The sequence below is a fragment of the Cervus elaphus genome, chromosome 4, assembly GCF_910594005.1.
Source record: "Cervus elaphus chromosome 4, mCerEla1.1, whole genome shotgun sequence".
Lineage (NCBI taxonomy): Eukaryota > Metazoa > Chordata > Mammalia > Artiodactyla > Cervidae > Cervus > Cervus elaphus.
In genome coordinates, this window is record NC_057818.1 from 6,424,410 (window position 1) to 6,444,547 (window position 20,138).

Consider the following 20,138-nt stretch of genomic DNA (forward strand, 5'->3'; position numbering starts at 1 on the left):
ATGACCACATGTTCCAAAGCAGAAATGTTCTCTTACTTCACAGATCCCATCAATGCAAACGTCGTTCTTGTTTGGGGAACAAGGAGTCCCGTCTTTCACCTTGCTGGACATGGCGAAAAAGAATTCAAAGTTCTCAGCCTTGCAGTACAGTTTACATCGGTCTTCCTCTAGAAGCAAAGAGACCAAAGGAGGTCATGGTTAAGAGGAAATCCTAGGACAATGACGTGATTACCGAAACGATGAGTTTAATTTATTTAGAAAGCTACTATGATCAAGGTGGGAAATGTTAGTTTTCCACGTGGCTATGCACGCACATGCGTGCCTGAGGGCAGATGTGTGTCGCTTTTAAAAACATGAATTCCTTTTAGTAACCCATGTAATACTTTAACATTAATATGTGAGAACTTTATTTTCCTAATCCTAAGAGCCACAATACAAGTGATTGGTGGCTTGTGTCCCCACCGTCCTTGGAGAGTAAATATTTAAGACTTCACAGACCCTAAGTCATCTATTAACAGCATGTATATGAAGGAGCATTGCTGTGTCACAATAAAACGATATTTAAAAAGATGGGTCAGGGATTTCCCTGGTGGTCCAGTGGTTGAGACTTGGCCTTCCAGTGCAGGGGGTATGGGTTTGTTCCCTGGTCGGGAGCTAAGGTCACAAGTGCCTTGGGGCCAAAAAAATCAAGTCATAAAGCAGAAGCAAACTGTAACAAACTCAATAAAGACTTTAAAAGTGGTCCACTTAAAAAAAAATTCTTAAAAAAGGGTCAGATTTGGCCCATACGTCATAATTTTCTGATTGCGATTGAGGACAGGCACAATGATTTTAGTTCAGTCTGTTAAGAGGGAAAATCTTAGGCACTTTGGGAAAAAGGCATATGGTCAATAATGATTACAAAACATATAGAAAAGAATCAAATCATGAAAAGGCAGAGGAAGTAAACAAACTAAACATTAAGACTAAAACAATGTTAGGTCTCTGAAAAGTTTTTGGTATCACACGCAAAAATAAGTATTATCTTTATAGAGCTCTTGTTATCAGAAAGGCATTATTGAGCCAATTTCTCCCATAGAAAGAGTCCTTTTTGGCCAGGAATTCCACATGACGCTGCTCACATGAGACTTGATGTGGGCGACGTTGTGTGAAATCCTTGACAACAGTTTTACAACAAACATGTAAACAGTTTGCAATGGATGCATTTCACAAAACCACTCGATAAAAGACAAAGTCAAAAACATGAGAGAAGGGGAATTACTATGGCCCAAATATGCAGCCATATGGATGGATTCCATTTTTTTCTCACCTAGCAATTTTTCTAATAACATTTTTATTTCATGAGTCCAACTCAGTGCATGTGAGATTAGGGAGCTAGAAAACATATATACGCTCTCTTTTCTCCATCATTCTCAAGAATTAACAAGTTCTAGAAAGTTCAGTGTTTCTATATAGGTTCCTGAGAAAGTTTAGGAACAAGTCTATTAGAAACACAGAAATTGGGGTGGGGGATAAATTAAGATGAATTAATTTAATAAATTAGGTTTGGGATTAACAGATATACACTACTATATATAAAATAGATAAACAGCAAGGTCCTACTGTATGGCATAGACAGCTATACTCAATATCTTCCAATAACCTATAAGGGGAAACAATCTGAAAAAGAATATATACATATATATAACTGAATCATTTTGCTGTACACTTAAAACTAACAGACATTGTAAATGAACTATACTTCAATTAAAAAAAAGGAATACAGAAGAAAAAGCTAATCACTGTAATACAAAGACTATCTAGATTTATGAAAACAGTCTTTCCCTGATTCTTCCCAAGTGGCATGAATGTCACAGACCTTCAAATCACGGTCTGTCTTCTCTGATTTTAAGTAAGTACCAAAGAGAGAAGAGAAAGGATGAGAAAACCTAAACTTTTGTGTCTCCTGTGACAGGATATGAGACCCTAAGGCTGGGGTCTCTGTTTTATTCAATGTACTTGCCTCTGCACAGAGCAGTCTCCCAGGAGTAAGTCCTCAATCAGTATCTGTTGAATCAATGAATGAAATGGCAAGTTCCCTACCTAGTAAAGCTGTGGTCCTCTGGTCAGATTGGCCAGTTTTCTGTGATTATGGTTTCAGAGTGTCTGCCCTCTGATGCCCTCTCGCAACACCTACCGTCTTACTTGGGTTTCTCTCGGACGTGGGGTCTCTCTTCACGGCTGCCCCAGCAAAGCATAGCCGCTGCTTCTTACCTTGGACGAGGAGTAGGGCGGCTGAGAGGAGCTACCCCATGCCCGAGGTCAGGGGCGGCAGCCGAGAGGAGCTACCCGACGTCCAAGGCGGCTGCGCGGGCACAGGAGGGCTGAGAGGAGCTACTCCACGTTCAAGCAATAATATTAATGACAGAAATTTGAAACCAGAAAATATTTTGTAACATTTGCTGATGTTGAGCAAAGTTGTAGTATCACCTCTGATTTGTAGAAGCTATTTAATACTTGTTACAATGAGGTCTTATTACATCAGTTTCTTTTTGGTTATTGATAATATAGGTTCACTTTGAGCTTTTGTACAGAAGCAGCCCTCTGTCTCATTTCCAATCAGTTATCATTAAATCTGGTCTCGTCCCATTTTGTGTATGTCTGACTGGGATTCACATTTATCCTTTTCCAAGGGAGGGTAGATGAGTTTTGATAAAGCGAGTGAATGGAAAAAAATTGATAGGAAACAAACAGAATGGTCTTAGCTTATTTTGCACAGAATTATTCTGTTTCTGTAACAGAAAGTACATTAAATCTGGTACTTATACACATGGTAACTAAATTTTGATGTTGAGCCAAAAATCAAAACAAATAAATGTAAAAATTCAAATATAAGCTATTACTTTGTTATAGTAAGTACCAAGAATTTAACATAGAGATATTTCTTATTCATGATGTGTGTGTGTGTGTGTGTGTGTACACACTCTGAAAATAGGTCTTCCCATGCTTGTTATCATCTACCATGTCAGTTACTGAGTATGGTGTCTCCATGGGGCATATATGGTTTCATGAGTTTTTGGTCTGGACAATTCATACCAATTGCAATTAACATCCCTGGTAGACTTAATTGCTGAAATGTCAAAAGTAGGTTTAGAAACATAAGTATACTCCAAACACATGACCTCTTCAACTTATACATGTGGGAGGCAAGGGATGTCTTGTGAAAAAAAAAAATGTGGAAAAATAAACAAACCCCACAGAACTGAATGAAAACCTGGGCCAGGACAGGCCCGGGCAATGCAATGTAAACACTGAAACTCTTCCAATACAGGCAGCAATTTTTCCTGTGCCATTTATTCACACTACTGTTCACAAGGAGATATATTTGTTTGAGGTTCACAGAGACCAAATTACCTTCCACTTTCATATAGGGTTTCCACTGGTAGAACCATCCACGGAAAGGTTTGCTGTTATACTCTGCACACTGCTGGGCTCGGAAATCCAAGCTGTTTTCATCACAAGGGTTAATATTGCAGAGCTGATAAACACGGCTAGAGCCAGGACAGAACTTGCCACCATACTGAGGCCTGAAAAGAAAATTAAAGCTCTTTAAGTACTGGCAAGCAAAGGGCTCACTACTAGTCACAGGCAATATTATAGGGAGGGAGCATCACTATGATCATGGTCTCAGTGTATGCAGTGGGAACAGTCTGTTACAACAGTGGAAATGTGTGGCCCACAACCCTTCTTGTACCCATGGCAGACATAACTAATCAATCAACAACTTTTCTTTTTCCCTGCTTTCTTTTCTCTACATGGCCCTAGGGTAGATACAACCACTGTTCATCAACTGCCATGTTAGATGAAGTGTGTTCGTCACCTCTGAATCCAACTTGTACATTCTGGGGACTTCCATAAAGACTGATGGAGGCATATTCTCGACGCTCATCCTATTACCTCCTGCGTTAGGGAAGTCTGTAAACACGGCTAAATGTTCTTGTTCAGTGTGCAACACATGCAGACACACACGCCCCATTTGTTGGCATCAAAGCTCTTTCAGTGCAGATCGAGCCTCCTCCCCAGCTTGGCTCCCATCTCTGACCCCTCTCCTCTCCCGGCAGTTTGCAGAGCACCTCCTGGGATGTAGAAGGTCCATTAGGACACTGAGCGTATGACTTGCCATATTTTCCAACCTAGCTTTCTCAGACTCATATGTGCTTTAGTCCCAGGATTCTAAACTCGGGGGTTGGGGGAACATGCCCTTGTTTGTATCTGCATAATTACTTTTTAACATTGCAGGTGGCCTGCTCCTTTCCTGCCAAGCACAATGGGAAATGGGTTTCCAGAGTAGGGAATCCCATTAGAACATAAATAATTATGACCTAATGGCAAGCTCTTTAAGATCTTGCTAGGGAGACTGCAAAAACCAGAAAGCAAAATAAAAAGGAGTGTCAAGCCCACCGAAAAAAGTTACCAATAATGTCTTCTCCGGCATACTCCAGGCACAAAGAAACTGCCTCTTTTCATTCCCATGAAATGGACTAAAAACCATCTATAGATCATCTCATACAAAAGCTCAATGCAAACATGTAACATAGAAGAAGGATCCAAGTTAATAAATGTATGTGATTAAAATTCCTTGTCTCTTTAGGAAGCACAGGAATGCTATAAAACACCTCTGGATTTGCTTCAGCACATTTGAGCAAATCCTCCTATGCGAAAATGGATTCAGCAGAACCGGGAAGTGTCACATCGCCAGAATGAGATTTTTAAGCTATTTCAAAACACTCTGGAACAACTACTAAAACATTCACCAGTCATTGTGCTAGATCGAATCCCCCATGAATTCTTAAACCATTATCTGAAAAAGCATTTAGAAAAATCTTAAAGTGCCACATGAGAGCCTTTCTCTATTCCTGGTCATCTTTACAAGTTGTGCGTAATTAAAATTGTCTCAGCATAAGCCTTTCTAGTCTGAGATTTTACAAATAAGCTTCATTTAGACTATTCAGATTCAGCAAAGTGAAAGAGGACCACCTGTGAATTCTTCAATTCAGAACGTGTAACCTGGAAAAGACCTCAAAACTCAAACAGGGACTTCCCTGGTGGTCCAGTGGTTAAGAATCCGCCTGCCAATGCAGGGGGTGTGGGTTGGATCCCTGGTCAGGGAACTAAGATCCCACATGCGCGGGGCAACCAAGCCCATGTAGCACCACTACCGAGGCTGCGTGCCGCAACTAAGACCTTGCATGCCGCAACGAAGGCCCAGCACAGGCAAATAAAAGACCAGCAAAAACCCACACAGCCATCCCCTCCGGGGACAGATGAAGTGCAAGGCGGCCGAGAGCCGCTCAGATGTGCTGAGTGGAGGTCGCATGGCTAGAAAGAGCCAGAACAGAGCTCCACCTCATCCCTTTGGGCTCTCCAGGATGCGGGCCCGACTTGGTGATGCCTGCACGAAACAGCCCGGCAGGCGGGCCGGGGACGCCCAGGGCTTCGGGGGCGGGCTGCAGATAGCGGAGCAGATCTGAGGGGAGCGCACTCTGCTCACTTATCTGCAGGCGGTTTTAGTCAGCCTCTTTATGTGTCAGTGAGCACATGTGTGATGATTACCTGAGAGACCGCTGGGGGAGAGTTTTGGGCAGAGTCTGGAGCAGAGCTAGGACCGATCAATTGTAACTATTTTAAAGTGATTTCTACTTTTAATGACTGGCAAGGATTTGGACTTTGCCATCAAATCTTCAAATACAGATACGTTTTTTTCCTGCAACTTGGAACATGAGTATTAGGATAAATTAACAGAAAGTTCTACCATGATGTCCTTTGGTACAATGAGTTCTTTATGATTAAAAACAAAAAAACTCCAAATATCTAGGTGCATGATTTTGTCTTTATATTAGACTACTATGAAGTATATCCATATTTGCTTCTGCATAATTTAGTCAGTCCTGACTACAAATGGTTATATTGTTGGTTGATCATTATATATTGTAATGGCTTATCATTACAAGCAGTTGGGAAGCTATTTTTTTTTCCATTTATTTTTATTAGTTGGAGGCTAATTACTTTACAATGTTGTAGTGGTTTTTGTCATACACTGACATGAATCAGCCATGGATTTACATGTATTCCCATCCCGATCCCCCCTCCCACCTCCCTCCCCACCCCATCCCTCTGGGTCTTCCCAGTGCACCAGCCCCGAGCACTTGTCTCATGCATCCAACCTGGGCTGGTGGTCTGTTTCACACTTGATAATATACATGTTTTGATGCTGTTCTCTCAAAACATCCCACCCTCGCCTTCTCCCACAGAGTCCAAAAGTCTGTTCTGTACATCTGTGTCTCTTTTTCTGTTTTGCTTATAGGGTTATCGCTACCTTCTTTCTAAATTCCATATATATGCGTTAGTATACTGTATTGGTCTTTATCTTTCTGGCTTACTTCACTCTGTATAATGGGCTCCAGTTTCATCCATCTCATTAGAACTGATTCAAATGAATTCTTTTTAATGGCTGAGTAATATTCAATGGTGTATATGTACCACAGGGGAAGCTATTTTTAAGAAGTATCTATATATGTAACTCTAACTCCATATATACACATACACACATATATATTTATATAAAATACATTTACATATGTATACACATATAGACATATACACTATATATGTACAAATACATGTTTACATATGTATTATGTGATTATATGTGTATATATAAGTATAAAATACATACTTAGTGACTGAACAACAATGTGTGTATATATATGTAAACATATGTATATATATAATATATTACATGTATATATGTGTATGTATATCTATATTTATATACAATCATTCACACATACGTAAATATACACAGACACAGATACACACACACACACACATATATATAAATATTCCTGGACTTTTCCAAAGGCTTTCTCAATAAAAATACATGATGAGGAGTATCAAGAAATCAGTGTTTTTTGAAAGCACAGTTGGTGATACTGATAATCAGCTGAGTCTGGAATTTACTGGTTGGAAAATGGGCCAGAGATATGATTCAATGATTCTTCTGTTAGTCTTTCTCAAATGGACTCATATTTTAGGAGAGTTCTAGAATGTTCCAGAATGTTCCAGAATGCCTTCGCTGGTAGCTCAGCTGGTAAAGAATCTTCCTGCAATGCAGGAGACCCGGGTTCGATTCCTGGGTCAGGAAGATCCCCTGGAGAAGAGATAGGCTTCAGTATTCATGGGCTTCCCTGGTGGCTCAGATGGTAAAGAATCCGCCTGCAATGCGGGAGACCTGGGTTGGATCCCTGGGTTGGGGAGATCCCCTGGAGGAGGGCATGGCAAACCCTCTCCAGTATTCTGGGCTGGAGAATCCCATGGACAGAGGAGCCTGAGGGGCTACAGTCCATGGGATGCAAAGAGTCAGACACGACTGAGCGACTAAGCACGCACAGGATGCTTTAGCAAGTTTACTTATCATGATTTGAATTGTTCCATTTGAATTTTCATTATTCATTTTCTTGAACAGAGTGTATAGGAATTTCACTAGGCTCTCTTCCAGGGAACCAGAAAAAAATGTTCCCAGTGAGGATGAAGGCAGTGGGATCTTGGTTGGACTCCCCCAAGTCCAGCCTGGTGACCTGAACAAGGACGGGTGCCTCCGTCTCTGCTGGCTACCCATTTGCAAAATCACCAGATGAAACAACAGGTTTCAGCTCACGAATCTGTTCTACCTTGATTGACAGCAAATGCCTGGAAAAGTCTTCTGAGAAGGTTCCTGAGGCAGAGTAGAGATCAGCAGAAAACAGGGGCTGTGATGAACGGGTCTGTCACAGACACGGGACAGAGACGGAGGGCCATAGGTGCTGGGTCCTGGCCCTTTCAGAGCCAGACAACTTTCCAGTCTTTCTGAAGCTGAAAAGTTTGATAAATCCATGAATCAACCAGAAATAATTCATTTTTTATGAAACAAAATATGCTCTGGGAAAACCATCATTATGTGAAATAAAAAGCTCACATTGCTTTTCCCATGAAAAAATGAAAATAGTCAAGCTGAGTGATCTGAACAGACCAAATGTTTCAACTGAATCAAGAAAGACATCAGTAACTTGAAAGAGGAAAAAACCAGCTTTACAACGACAACATGAACTAAGAATGGAGAACTGATTCAACTGTTTCGAAACAGCCAGTCATTTACTTGCTTTATTTGTGACTTCGTGCATAATTAACCAAAATCCTGATTAGCCTCAATCTTGTTTGAGATGATAAAATTGCACCAAACTGAACCACTCAAATGATTAATTCTTGTGTTAGGTGTTTCTAAAATTATAGTATGCTATTTCCAAGAACAATGTCCTGTTATAATAAGAGCTCTCAATCCCACAGATATGAGAGAGGCTTTAATTTAAATCTCAGGGGCATCATTCATGCACTTTACCAGCAGAACTATTGAATTAGGTAATCTCTCTTTCTTGGGAAAATATCGAGATTGTAAAATGTTGCGATGTATGAAAACCAGATCCACGAAATATGCTGCAAAAATGAAAAGTAATGGAATGGTTCTAACAATTCTATCCAAGACACAGGCTATACTCAGTGTATGTGGAGGGTGGTTTTAATAATCTGGTCTAAACTGTAAATGCATCACCAGTCTTCCTTTCATGATAGTGAGTTACAGGGTCTGATTAGAGCAGTAAGACTTGACCGGGAATGACTGTGCCCCTCAGGATGCTGGGCCACGTCTGGAGATGTTTTCATTGCCATGACTTGGGAGTTGAGTGGGGACGGGGAGTCATCTCACTGGCATGGAGTGGGTAGAGCTCAGGACTGTTACTAAACACCTCGCTACGTACAGGACAAACCTTCACAACAGGAAAGTTTTCAACCTAAAATGTTAAGAATGCCAAGGCTTAGAGATCCTACATCAGCCTGAGATATTCCAAATGCCACCTAACAAACCCTGGTCAAAGAACCTCCAAACCCTCCCTTATATTAGGGAACAAACTGGCCTCTTGATCCAGCTCAGATGCTGACTCAGGTGACTATCTGTCTTCTCAAAAATCTCCCTTTGCTGTAGTTTCATTATTTATTTATATTCTCAACCTACCAAACATCAGCACTTACAATGTGCCGGGCACTTTATAAATACTAGCACTTATAACCAGCTCAGATGAGGCAGATCCTGCCATTATCTCATTTTTCACAAGTGAGGGACGTAGGGCAGGGCAGGGAGAGTCAGTCACCCACGGCCACCCAGCGAGGCAGGGGTGGACTAGGGGGCAAGCTCAGGTACTGGGCTTAGCAGCCTCTGTTGTCAACATCCATACCAAGCCATGCTGGAAAGTTAAATCCACTGTTTTCCAAGGTATCACTTGCTTCTCACTCCACCACCTTATCTCAAGTCTAATTTCACCAGGAAGCCCTCTCTCTCCCCATTGCTTCTGAGGACTGACCCTCTGTTACCTGTGTTCCTGGTAAGTTTAGAACATGTGTGTGTTTGTGCTCAGTCATGTCCAACTCTTTGCGACCCTGTGGACTGTAGCCCACCAGGCTCCTCCGTCCATGGGATTTCCCAGGCAAGAATACTGGAGTGGGTTGCCATTTCCTCCTCCAGGGGGTCATCTCGACCCAGGGATCGAACCCGGGTCTCCTGCATCTCATCTACTGGCAGGGGGCTTCTTTACCACTGAGCCCCCTGGGAAGCCCACAATTTTAGGATGAGGATAATTAAAAACCACATGGACCTCAAAGCCTTTTGCTGAATGTCCCTTGGATGCTCCCCAGTGTGCCAGAAACTCTACAGACACTATTTTTAATCTCCTCAAACCGTCTGAAGTGGGTGTTGTCATCTTCATCTTATATGTCAACCCAACCTCCAAGTTCAAGCAACCTTCCCAAAGCGACACCATTAATACGTGGCGGACCCAGAATTTGGAGTCAGATCTTTCTGTTTCCAAGTCCTGAGCTCTTCTGACATCACACCACCCAGCAGGAAGCATACATTTCACACACGTTGCACGCGGGAATTAGAGCCGATGAAAGTAACATGAAACCACCTCCACTGCACGGAGACGGACAGCTCAGAATCTCAAAGCCACCAGATCAGAGGGTGCCCACATGCCAGTTTCACCCCAGAGGTATTTGATGAGTCCTCCCAACCTTTTATTTTTCTAAAGAAAATTGAACGTGAGGTTGATATTTTACAAATTGGGAAATTTCACACAACATTTTTTTTCAGATTTCTGGTTTCTCTTTAAAAGTCAGGCATATCTGTCAACACATGTTGATGTACATTCCTGCAAGGGAAAAATCCGCATACTTTCTCCAGGTCATAAGTTTCTCACACACACGCGCGTGCACTCACACACCATCCACCAGCCAAGCTTCTATGTTCTACAGTATCCCAGGCACGCAGCTCTAATTGAGACGCCAAAAGCAATCCACGCCGTTACTGGAGTCTGTGATCAGCAGAGTCACACAGAGAATAAACTTTGCTCTTTTCCGGTTTCTGCCCAGCACACCTCCCCCAGCTCATTTGTTGTTGTTCAGTCAATAAGCTGTGTCTGACTCTTCTGCGACCCCATGGACTATCGCCCCCAGGTGGCTCAGTGGGTAAAGAATCCGCCTACAGTGCAAGAGACACAAGAGACCTGGGTTCGATCCCTGGGTTGGGACAATCCCCTGGAATAAGGAATGGCAGCCCACTCCGGTATTCCTGCCTGGAGAATCCCATGGACAGGGAAGCCTGGCGGGTGCAGTCCACGAGGCTGCAGAGTTGGACACGACTGAGCGACTAAGCAGCAGGGACTGTAGGCCGCCAGGCTCCTCTGTCCATGGGGTTCTCCAGGCAGGAATACCGGCGTGGGTTGCCGTTTCCTCCTCCAGGGGATCTCCCCAACCCAGGGATCGAACCCGCGTCTCCTGCATGGGCAGGCGGGTTCTTTACCGCTGAGACACCAGCGAAGTGCATACAGTGTTTACATACAAACAGTAAAACTCTCATTGATTGCTATTAACCAGACAGAAGAAAACTACCCTTAAAAACAGGCATAAGCAAGACAAACAAACAGGCAAGATGGAGCAGGCTGAAAGCTCGCATCTTAGAAACACGGACTTTCTGTCGGAGCCTTACTTGGGGTTGTTGCAATGTCTCTCTTGATACCTGACGCCTCCGCCACACGTTCGGGAACACTCTGACCACTTCGACCAGGCGGACCACTGGCCGTGGACGGGCCGGGGCCCCAGCTCCCCCAGCTTGACACATTGGCCTTGCCGACACCACTGTGAAAACAATGTGTGACATTCAGCGACCAGCTGGGAAGGCGGGCGGAGGCTAGACACCTGCAGGACAGTGGGAACAACCCATCTGGCGGCAAACAGGAGGCTGCAGATGCTCTCAGGGCATTGCTAGCCACTCCTGCCAGTATCCCCTGGTCACCGCGTACATTCTGAAAGGCCGACATCCACGGGAAAGGGCATCTGTCACCAGTGGGCTGAGTAGGGCAGGCTTTGGGAGCCATCCGGGTGACATGTGCAGATAAGGGTCCACCCAAGAGCCCAGGGAGGCAGTGCAGACGTGACCACAGAGCCTCCCTTGACATTTGCAACAATGGGGCGCAGAGAACCCCGGGCTCATGCCTTCCAAGGGAATCAGTTTTTCAGACAGGAACACAGAATTTATCATGATGATCATCACATCAGATAGACAGATATAATTATGCATACATTTTTATTCCAGACCATCCCTGTAAGAGCATTTCTGATGAAACCGAGAAGCTTTCAGGCCACGCAAACTGTGCTTCCAGGTAACGCCCTTGGCCCTTCTGTCTGTGTGAAAGGTCCCTCTGATGACTTTGGGCTGAGTGTCTTTTCCGAACTAGCTCTGGGGCTCTCCTGGGCTGGCGATCTGCTCAAGTTCAAGAGCTGTTTTCTGTGCCGATCTTTCCGTCTGCATTCTCCTTTGTCCCCCAGTCCGGTTATGCGGGTTCCCTCTGTCCTTGGGGGCCCCCAAGGAGTGGTTTTCTTCCCCCTGCGGTGCTTTTATTATGAGCAAGTTCTGCATGACTTAGCATGACTACACACTTGCCTAAAAGCCGCTGCAATGAGATCCAAAGAGTTGGGGTTTGGATTGTGCCAGGTTCTACCAAGGAGCGGGGGTTCAGTTACAGAATTAAGGGGAGGTGGTTTTCACTTTCAAATCTCCACTTTTCCCCATGATACCCTTGGCTTCGTGGCTGCTGACTGTGAGGCTTGGTTGCGACTGTATTTTGACTAGGTTAAGACAGGACTTCTTCTCAATTTCTCCCCATGTGTTAATGAATTCCCCCATTTTTCTTTTCCCTAGATTCGTTGCCACTTCAGAATTTGCATGATATCATATAGCACGGCTCAGAACTTTGAAGGGGGGACGATGGGTCATTTGAGGATTTTGTCAACCATAAGCATGAATCTGAACCTTCCCCACCAGGAATATGAGTTTCCTGGGCTAAGCTCAGTGGTTGCGACAAAATAACAATAGCCAACAACAATAACAGAAGCAGCTACAGTTTATGAAGTTGCTTACAGGTCCACAAGGATGCCACAGAAGGGTGGGGGAAACCTTTTGCATAGTAACTAATACAACTCTCACAAAGCATATAGCAGTGAATAACTGGGTGAGAGAAATTTAGCAAAGAAATACTAACTTGCTCAAACTACCCAACTAGCAACAACACAGTTAGCAGAGACTGGGGTTAGACTCAGCCGCCTAAGCTCTAAGGGCAGAAAGTAAAGAGGAACTAAAGAGCCTCTTGATGAGCATGAAGGAAGTAAGTGAAAAGGCTGGTTTAAAACTCAACATTCAAAAAACTAAGATCATGGCATCCAGTCTCATCACTTCATGGCAAATACGTGGGGAAAAAGTGGAAGCAGTGACAGATTTTATTTTCTTGGGCTCCAAAATCACTGCGGACAGTGACTACAGCCATGAAATTAAAAGACCACTTGCTCCTTGGAAGGAGTTATGACCAACCTAGACAGCATATTAAAAAGCAGAGACATCACTCTGCTGACAAAGGCCCATATAGTGAAAGCTATGGTTTTTCCAGTAGTCATGTACTGATGTGAGAGTTGGACCATAAAGAAGGCTAAGTGCCAAAGAATTGATGCTTTTGAATTGTGGTGCTGGAGAAGACCCTTAAGAGTCCCTTGGACAGCAAGGAGCTCAAACCAGCCAATCCTAAAGGAAATAAACTCTGAATATTCACTGGAAGGACTGATGCTGAAGCTCCAATACTTTGGTCACTTGATGGAAAGAGCTGACTCAATGGAAAAGACCCTGATGCTGGGCAAGATTGAGGACAGGAAGAGAAGGGGATGACAGAGGATGAGATGGTTGGATGGCATCACCTACTCACTGGACATGAGTTTGAGCGAGCTCCAAGAGATGGTGAAGGACAGGGATGCCTGGTGTGCTGCAGTCCATGGGGTCGCAAAGAGTTGGACACAACTTAGTGGCTGAACAACAACTATTAGAACATTTAGGTATTTCTAATCTAACAGCATCTTTGAAGAGAATTTACTATAAGGAACAGAATGCCGCTATTGGGCATGTTAGAAGCTCAATGATGACCCTGGGAGGGGAGTCTCAGATGTGTTGTATGAAGGGACAGTCCTTTCTTTGTTACTAAAGGAAATACCTGCTTCCTGAGACTTGTCTATACTGAATCAAGTTTAAAAATCAAATAGTCGAGGGACTCCCCTGGTAGTCCAGTGGTTAAGAATCTGTCTTGCAATGCAGGGGACATGGGTTCAATCTTTGATTGGGGAACTAAGATCCCACATGCTGTGGAGCAACTAAGCCCATGTGCTGCAACTACTGAGTCTGAACACACCACTAGAGAGTCCGTGTGCTGCAATGCAAGAGCCCACACAACCCAGAGATGACTTTGTGGGCCACAGCTAGGAGCTGACATAGCCAAATAAATAAATATAAATTTTTAAAACAGCAAACAGACAATGAAACCCTCCAGCTCACTGAAAGAGAAACACCTGAGCCCAAGCCTCCATCTAAAAATGGAAAACAAAGGCAGAAGGAAAAAGCCCTTCTTAAAAAAAAAAGGAGCCAAATCAGTTATACTAGCATTGAGTTTTAGAAGAGTTGCTAAAGAATAGCTAGTTAATTTAAAGCGAAGTCAGAAAATAGATGCAGCCAGAGCATTTCATTCTGAGGTCACGGCACAAATAGTTTGGGTCCACTGTGTTATTAAGTCTCTAGAACTAAAAACTAGCAAGTATGCAGTTTACCATACTCAAGCCACAAACGGTCCCTTCTGCGGCGGGCATGAACTTGGTCTCACACCTGTGGCCCACTCGGTGGCACCAAAGGGATTTGCAAATGTCCTGAAAGGAAAGAAGGAGCTGGTAAGTGTGATGATACAATAAAAATGAAAATATCCAAATCTGTTGTACACCATATTCTGTTTTGAGGTGGCTGAAATGGGATGTTATCTGGAAAGGAGAGGCAAGTGAAGTCAGCGGTGGCAAAGTAACGAGTAAAACGTCCTAGCAAATGTATAAGCAGGACATTTCTACATTATCTGTATATTCGTATATGTTTAGTAACGACTAGGAGGTAACAATAGTTAACTTAGAGACTTTTAACTAAGAGATTCAGCATCTAATCGTGATCACCATCACCAATATCATCACCACCACCATCACCACCACCATCATCAAAGCAGGACAGACCAAGACTGGATGAGTGCAACTCCGATCCAAAGCCTTGTCCTGCATTTCCCAGGCTGCACGACCTGTGGACAAGCTATCGAAGCCCTTTAAACTGCAGTTTCCTCATCTATGAATAAGTGATAAAAACAGACTTGCGTCAGAAGGGTTATTCCCAAGGATAAAAGTGTAAGTGATCATCACCATTGCCTTCTTGACCTTTATAGCTTTCAAGCATTAGGACAACTTCGTTCTTACACCAGACCTATGAAATAAATGAACTCTCAAGCTAGTTTATTTGCTTGAGAAGGAAATGGCAGAAGATGGGAGAAGGACATGGCAGTCCATTCCAGTATTCTTGCCTGGGAAATCCCATGGACCAAAGAGCCTGGCAGGCTACAGTTCATGGGGTCACAGAGTCGGACACAACTGATTGACTAAACAACAACAAGCTGGATTGTAGGAGGCAGAATGACGCCCTCCCCTCACCCAAACAACCACATCCTAGTTCCAGGAACCTGTGACTGTCCTAGGTTATATAGCACAGGAGAATTAAAGTTGCAATAAAATTGATGGTGTTAATCCATTGCCTTTGAGATGGAGATGGTCTTAGATTTTCCAGATGGACCCCAGGTAATCACAAGGATCCTTAAACAGAGAAGAGGGTGCCAGAAGAGAACTAGTGAGGAGCATTGTGGGGAGGCCTCAGGGAGGTGTTGCTGGCTTTTGACAAGAGAGAAGGTGGCCATGAACCAAGGGATACAAGCAGCTTTGGGAGGCTGGAGAAGACAAGAAAATGCCTGCCCTTCTAGAGCTTCCAGAAGGACCACAACCTCACCAACTCTTGACTTTAGACCAGTGTGATGCATTTCAGAGGTCTACCTCCAGAACTGCAAGAAAATACATTTGAGCTGTTTTAACTCAATCCGTTCATGGAAATTTATTATAGCGGCCACAGGTAATGAATACTGTCCTTAACATCATTTAGCAGTGGACACTAATTCTTTATATTGGGAACCCCAAGCCCCAGGGCATGGACCAGTACAGGGCTGTTAGGAACCGGGATGCACAGCAGGTGACCTGCGGGTGAGTGAGCGAAGCTCATCTGAGTTTACAGCTGCTCCCCGCCCCCCCCGGGGCTCATCATGGCTTGATCTCTGCCTCCCGTCAGGTCAGCGGCGACATTGGGTCCTCACAGGAGCACGATAAATGCAATGCGCTTGAATCATCCTCAAACTACTCCCTTGCCACTGCCCTGCTCCATGGAAACATTGTCTTCCACGAAACCAGTCCCTGCTGCCTAAAAGACTGGGGGCCATTGCCTTATGTCAACTCATTTAGATGAGGAAACTGCGTAAGATACTGACACTTTCAAGCTGTCAAGTCACCAAGCTGGTAAGTGGCAAAGACAGGACTCAAAGTGGCCCGATTCCAGAGTCTGGGTCCTTGACCACCGCACTGGATCTGCATTTACTACCAATGGATGTCAGAAAGCACTCAACTTCTCTACTCCTTGACTGTCTATTTTTAAAGCAAAGTGACTGAACCAGATTCCTTCCAGCTCCAAAGGTAAACTTGCTTTTCAGAATGACATCATAAATGGAATGTCAAAATCACGAATCACCAGAGTCATTCTATTTCATTTGCCACATTCTATTGACTAAGGTCCATTTTGGGGAAAACATTAACAGTGAGGGAGGAAACAAAATGATTTTTATGGTCACTTGTTGGACCCCTGAAAATGCAATGAACCAGGTACCCAATTCTCCAAGCATTCCAGTTAACAGAGATTCCATGGTTAGAAAACAATGGCAGAAAATACTTAGAAATCTTTCACAACAAGAGTGTTCCGTTAGACTGAGAAAACATAGGGAAACAGGAGGTACAGGCAGTGAGCCTGGTCTTGTGGGTTGTATAATCTGTCTCTTAAAAACAGAAGGGAAGGACCTCTTGGTCCCTGGGTTGAGAAGATCCCCTGGAAGAGGGCATGGCAACCCACTCCAGTATTCTTGCCTGGAGAATCCCATGGACAGAGGAGCCTGGTGGGCTACAGTCTGTGGGGTCACAAAGAGTCGGACACGAATGAAGTGCTTTAGCACACTTGCACAAAGTATTTCCAAATCTCAACACAGCTCATAAGACACAACATGGAAACGTTTCCCATGGAAATGGACCTGTCACTGACATTAGTAGAAAGCATGAGGCAGCCTTCCAACCAGATGCATGAAGTCCATCATCTCCGTGTGTTCCCATCTGGGTCATCCTGGATCCAAGAGGGATCAGTGAAGGTGGAAAAAAACCTGTCTCTACCAAAACGGAGGGATGGGAGGTCACCACGGAACCAAAGCTGCAGTGACAAAGGCTTTCAGAATTAAACCGCTTTCTCTCTCACAGCCCAGGTCAAGCCATAGCCCACACCCAGAGCTGACGTGGCGGCCACCAACACGGCCCCAGCGGACCAAAGCAACGGAGCCCATCCCGCAGCCAATGCCAAGCCACAGGGCTAAGAAGGGGCAGCCGAGGGGACCGGGAAAATCCAGCAAAACACAGGAACACAGGGGTTCCAGGGTGAAATTCGACAGGCTGTGCGAACGCGTCATTTCTTTTGTGGTGGAGCACAGAAGTCAGGCGTAATTATAGCCCACGATGCACTCTGATGACCCCAGAGCCCTCGGAGCAGGCTTTCTTTCAAAGGAAACAGAAATCAGAGTTTGCACTTATTTTTTCCTTGTTCTTACCTCTTTTTATTTTTTCAGCCTATTCATCTAACTTTTCCTTATCTATAATTCCTTAGACTTAAGTCATAATTTAAGGGAAAAAGAAAATAACCATGGAGACCCCAAAGGTCTCATGTGGCCTGGACGTGACTTTTTAAGGAAAGAGTCTAAGCGCTGCCTGTTGTTCTGTCCAGCCCCTGGGTGCCCACCTTTTCCTACTGTTTCTAATGACTGGGTGCCCCTTCAAGGGAAGTATGAGATGCACAAAGGTTAAAGGTCTCTGCCAATCCAACTTCATCAAGCATCTCAAGTTTAACACAGTCAAAACACAGTTCCCCAGCTGTCCCCCCAAATCTGTTCCATGTTCGGCCTTCCACAGCTCACTTATGACGCCCCATCCTATTAGCTGCACAAGCTCCAAACCCCAGAGTCATCTTTGGCTCCTCTCTTTCTCCAAGAGAAGCCACTCCTGCTTCCTTGAGGAGCAATGAGAAAGAGATGGATGCAAAAATCTTCCATGTTCTGAAAATGGGAATGCTAACAATACGTGGGCTTTGATCGGACTTCCCTGGTAGTTCAGGGGTTAACATTTCGTGCTCCCAATACAGAGGACACAGGTTCAATCCCTGTTCAGGGAACTAAGATCCCCCATGCTATGTGCAACGGCCACAAGAAATATGTGGGCTTTGATTATCATTGTAAATCCAATAAGTAATTACTGGGTATCTCTTAATACATCAGGTACACGTCAGGCATTGCAGACATTCTCTGTCTACTGAGGCAAGAGATACACATAGACAATTAGAATATTAGTACCACGAGTCTATGAAGGTGACATAAAGGGTGAAAATAGAGCTCAGGGAAAGTGGAGGTTAAGTTTCCTTGGGGGGAAAAGGGAGGTAATATTTGAACTGAATCTTTAACAATAATAATAATAAATGAGAGATATTTGTCCTCATGGCCATGCAGCATTTCAGGATGGAAAGCACACAAAGACTTGTGGACGTGGAAGCAGGAAATGTCTGAAAACTTACAGGATCATCAATATAGTTGGCGTCTAAGTCCGTGGGAGAGTTACTAGAAGTTGAAATGTGAAGTAGTAAATTTAGTAGATTACAAAGTAGCTGTGATTTAGATACTAGAAAGTTTCTCTTTATTCCTCTCAATGTCAAATTTTTTTAAAAATACTTTTTACTGGGGGTATAACTGACATACCACTTCATGGCAAATAGACAGGGAAACAGTGGAAACAGTGACAGACTTTATTTTCTTGGGTCCCCAAATCACTGAAGATGGTGATTGCAGCCATGAAATTAAAAGGCACTTGCTCCTTGGAAGAAAGCTATGACCAACCTAGACAGCATATTACAAAGCAGAGACATTACTTTGCCAACAAAGGTCCGTCTAGTCAAAGCTATGGTTTTTCCAGCGGTCATGTATGGATGTGAGAGTTGGACTATAAAGAAAGCTGAGCACCGAAGAATTGATGCTTTTGAACTGTGGTGTTGGAGAAGACTCTTGAGAATAGCCTGGACTGCAAGGAGATCAAACCAGTCAATCCTAAAGGAAATAAATCCTTAATATTCATTAGAAGGACTGATGCTGAAGCTGAAGGTCCAATACTTTGGCCACCTAATGCGAAGAGCTAACTCACTAGAAAAGACCCTCATGGTAGGAAAGATTGAAGGCAGGAGGAGAAGGGGATGACAGAGGATGAGATGGTTGGATGGCATCATCAACTCAATGAAGATGAGTTTGAGCAAGCTCCGGGAGATGGTGAAGGACAGGGATGCCTGGCGTGCTGCAGTCTGTGGTGTTGCAAAGAGTCGGACACAACTGAGTGACTGAACAACCACAAAGAATAACTGACATGTGGGATTCCCAGGTGGAGCTAGTGATAAGGAATCTGCCTGCCAGTGCAGGAGAGACAAGAGATGTGGGTTCAATCCCTGAGTCAGGAAGATCCCCTGGAGAAGGAAATGGCAACCTACTCCAGTATTCTTGTCTGGAGAACTCCATGGACAGAGGAGCCTGGCAGGCTATAGTCCAGGGTGTCACAGTCAGACCCAACTGAGCACACATACAACACAATGATTTGATATTTGCATATCAAATCTTCCGACCCCTCCAGACATCCCTATTTCTGTGCCTTTCTTCAATTTCTGCAGTCCTTTAGTCTAGAACTTCTATGTCCCTCTGCACCACTTCCTAGGAAACACCATCGCACTGAGACAATATCTTTCAAAAATATGGTTTGGTTCCAGAGAAAGATCTATAACTTCAGGATAGTTGTTTAAACTCTGCACAGTCATCTGACAAATGCTTGTTGAATATATGATACTCAAGTAATGACAGTCATTTTTTTTGTTTGTTTGTTTTGGCTGCACAGTGTGACTTTCAGGATCTTAGTTCCCCAGTCAAGGATTGAATCCACACCCTTGGCAGTGAAAGTGAAGACCTCTAACCATTGAACCACGAAAGAATTCCCAATAGTCGTTTTAGCTCACTTTATATTTCTAAGGAAAATCAAAGTCATTACCAATTGTGCATTTGTTGCATATTTAGTGCTGCATATATGATTAGCAAAGGAGTAAGCTAGCATACCTTTAAGAATGGAATGACAAGAGACAAAGTTAGCAGATAAACTTTTTCCAAGAAAAGAATGGCTACTTTTTTCTGCCAAAAGCCTCACCTCAGTCAGAAGCAATTGTGAATTTGTTAATTTATACAAATGATAGACTA

At 43.8% G+C, this 20,138-nt stretch overlaps 1 protein-coding gene across 1 annotated transcript in view; it reads right to left on the reverse strand.

Annotated features, from left to right (window-relative positions):
* Nucleotides 1-20,138, reverse strand: part of ADAMTS18 (ADAM metallopeptidase with thrombospondin type 1 motif 18) — a 145,005-nt gene that overhangs the window by 43,806 nt on the left and 81,061 nt on the right. The window contains 4 exon segments of the mRNA XM_043898096.1: nucleotides 37-167; nucleotides 3,394-3,566; nucleotides 11,108-11,256; nucleotides 14,260-14,355. Coding sequence (XP_043754031.1) covers nucleotides 37-167; nucleotides 3,394-3,566; nucleotides 11,108-11,256; nucleotides 14,260-14,355 — 549 coding nt within the window.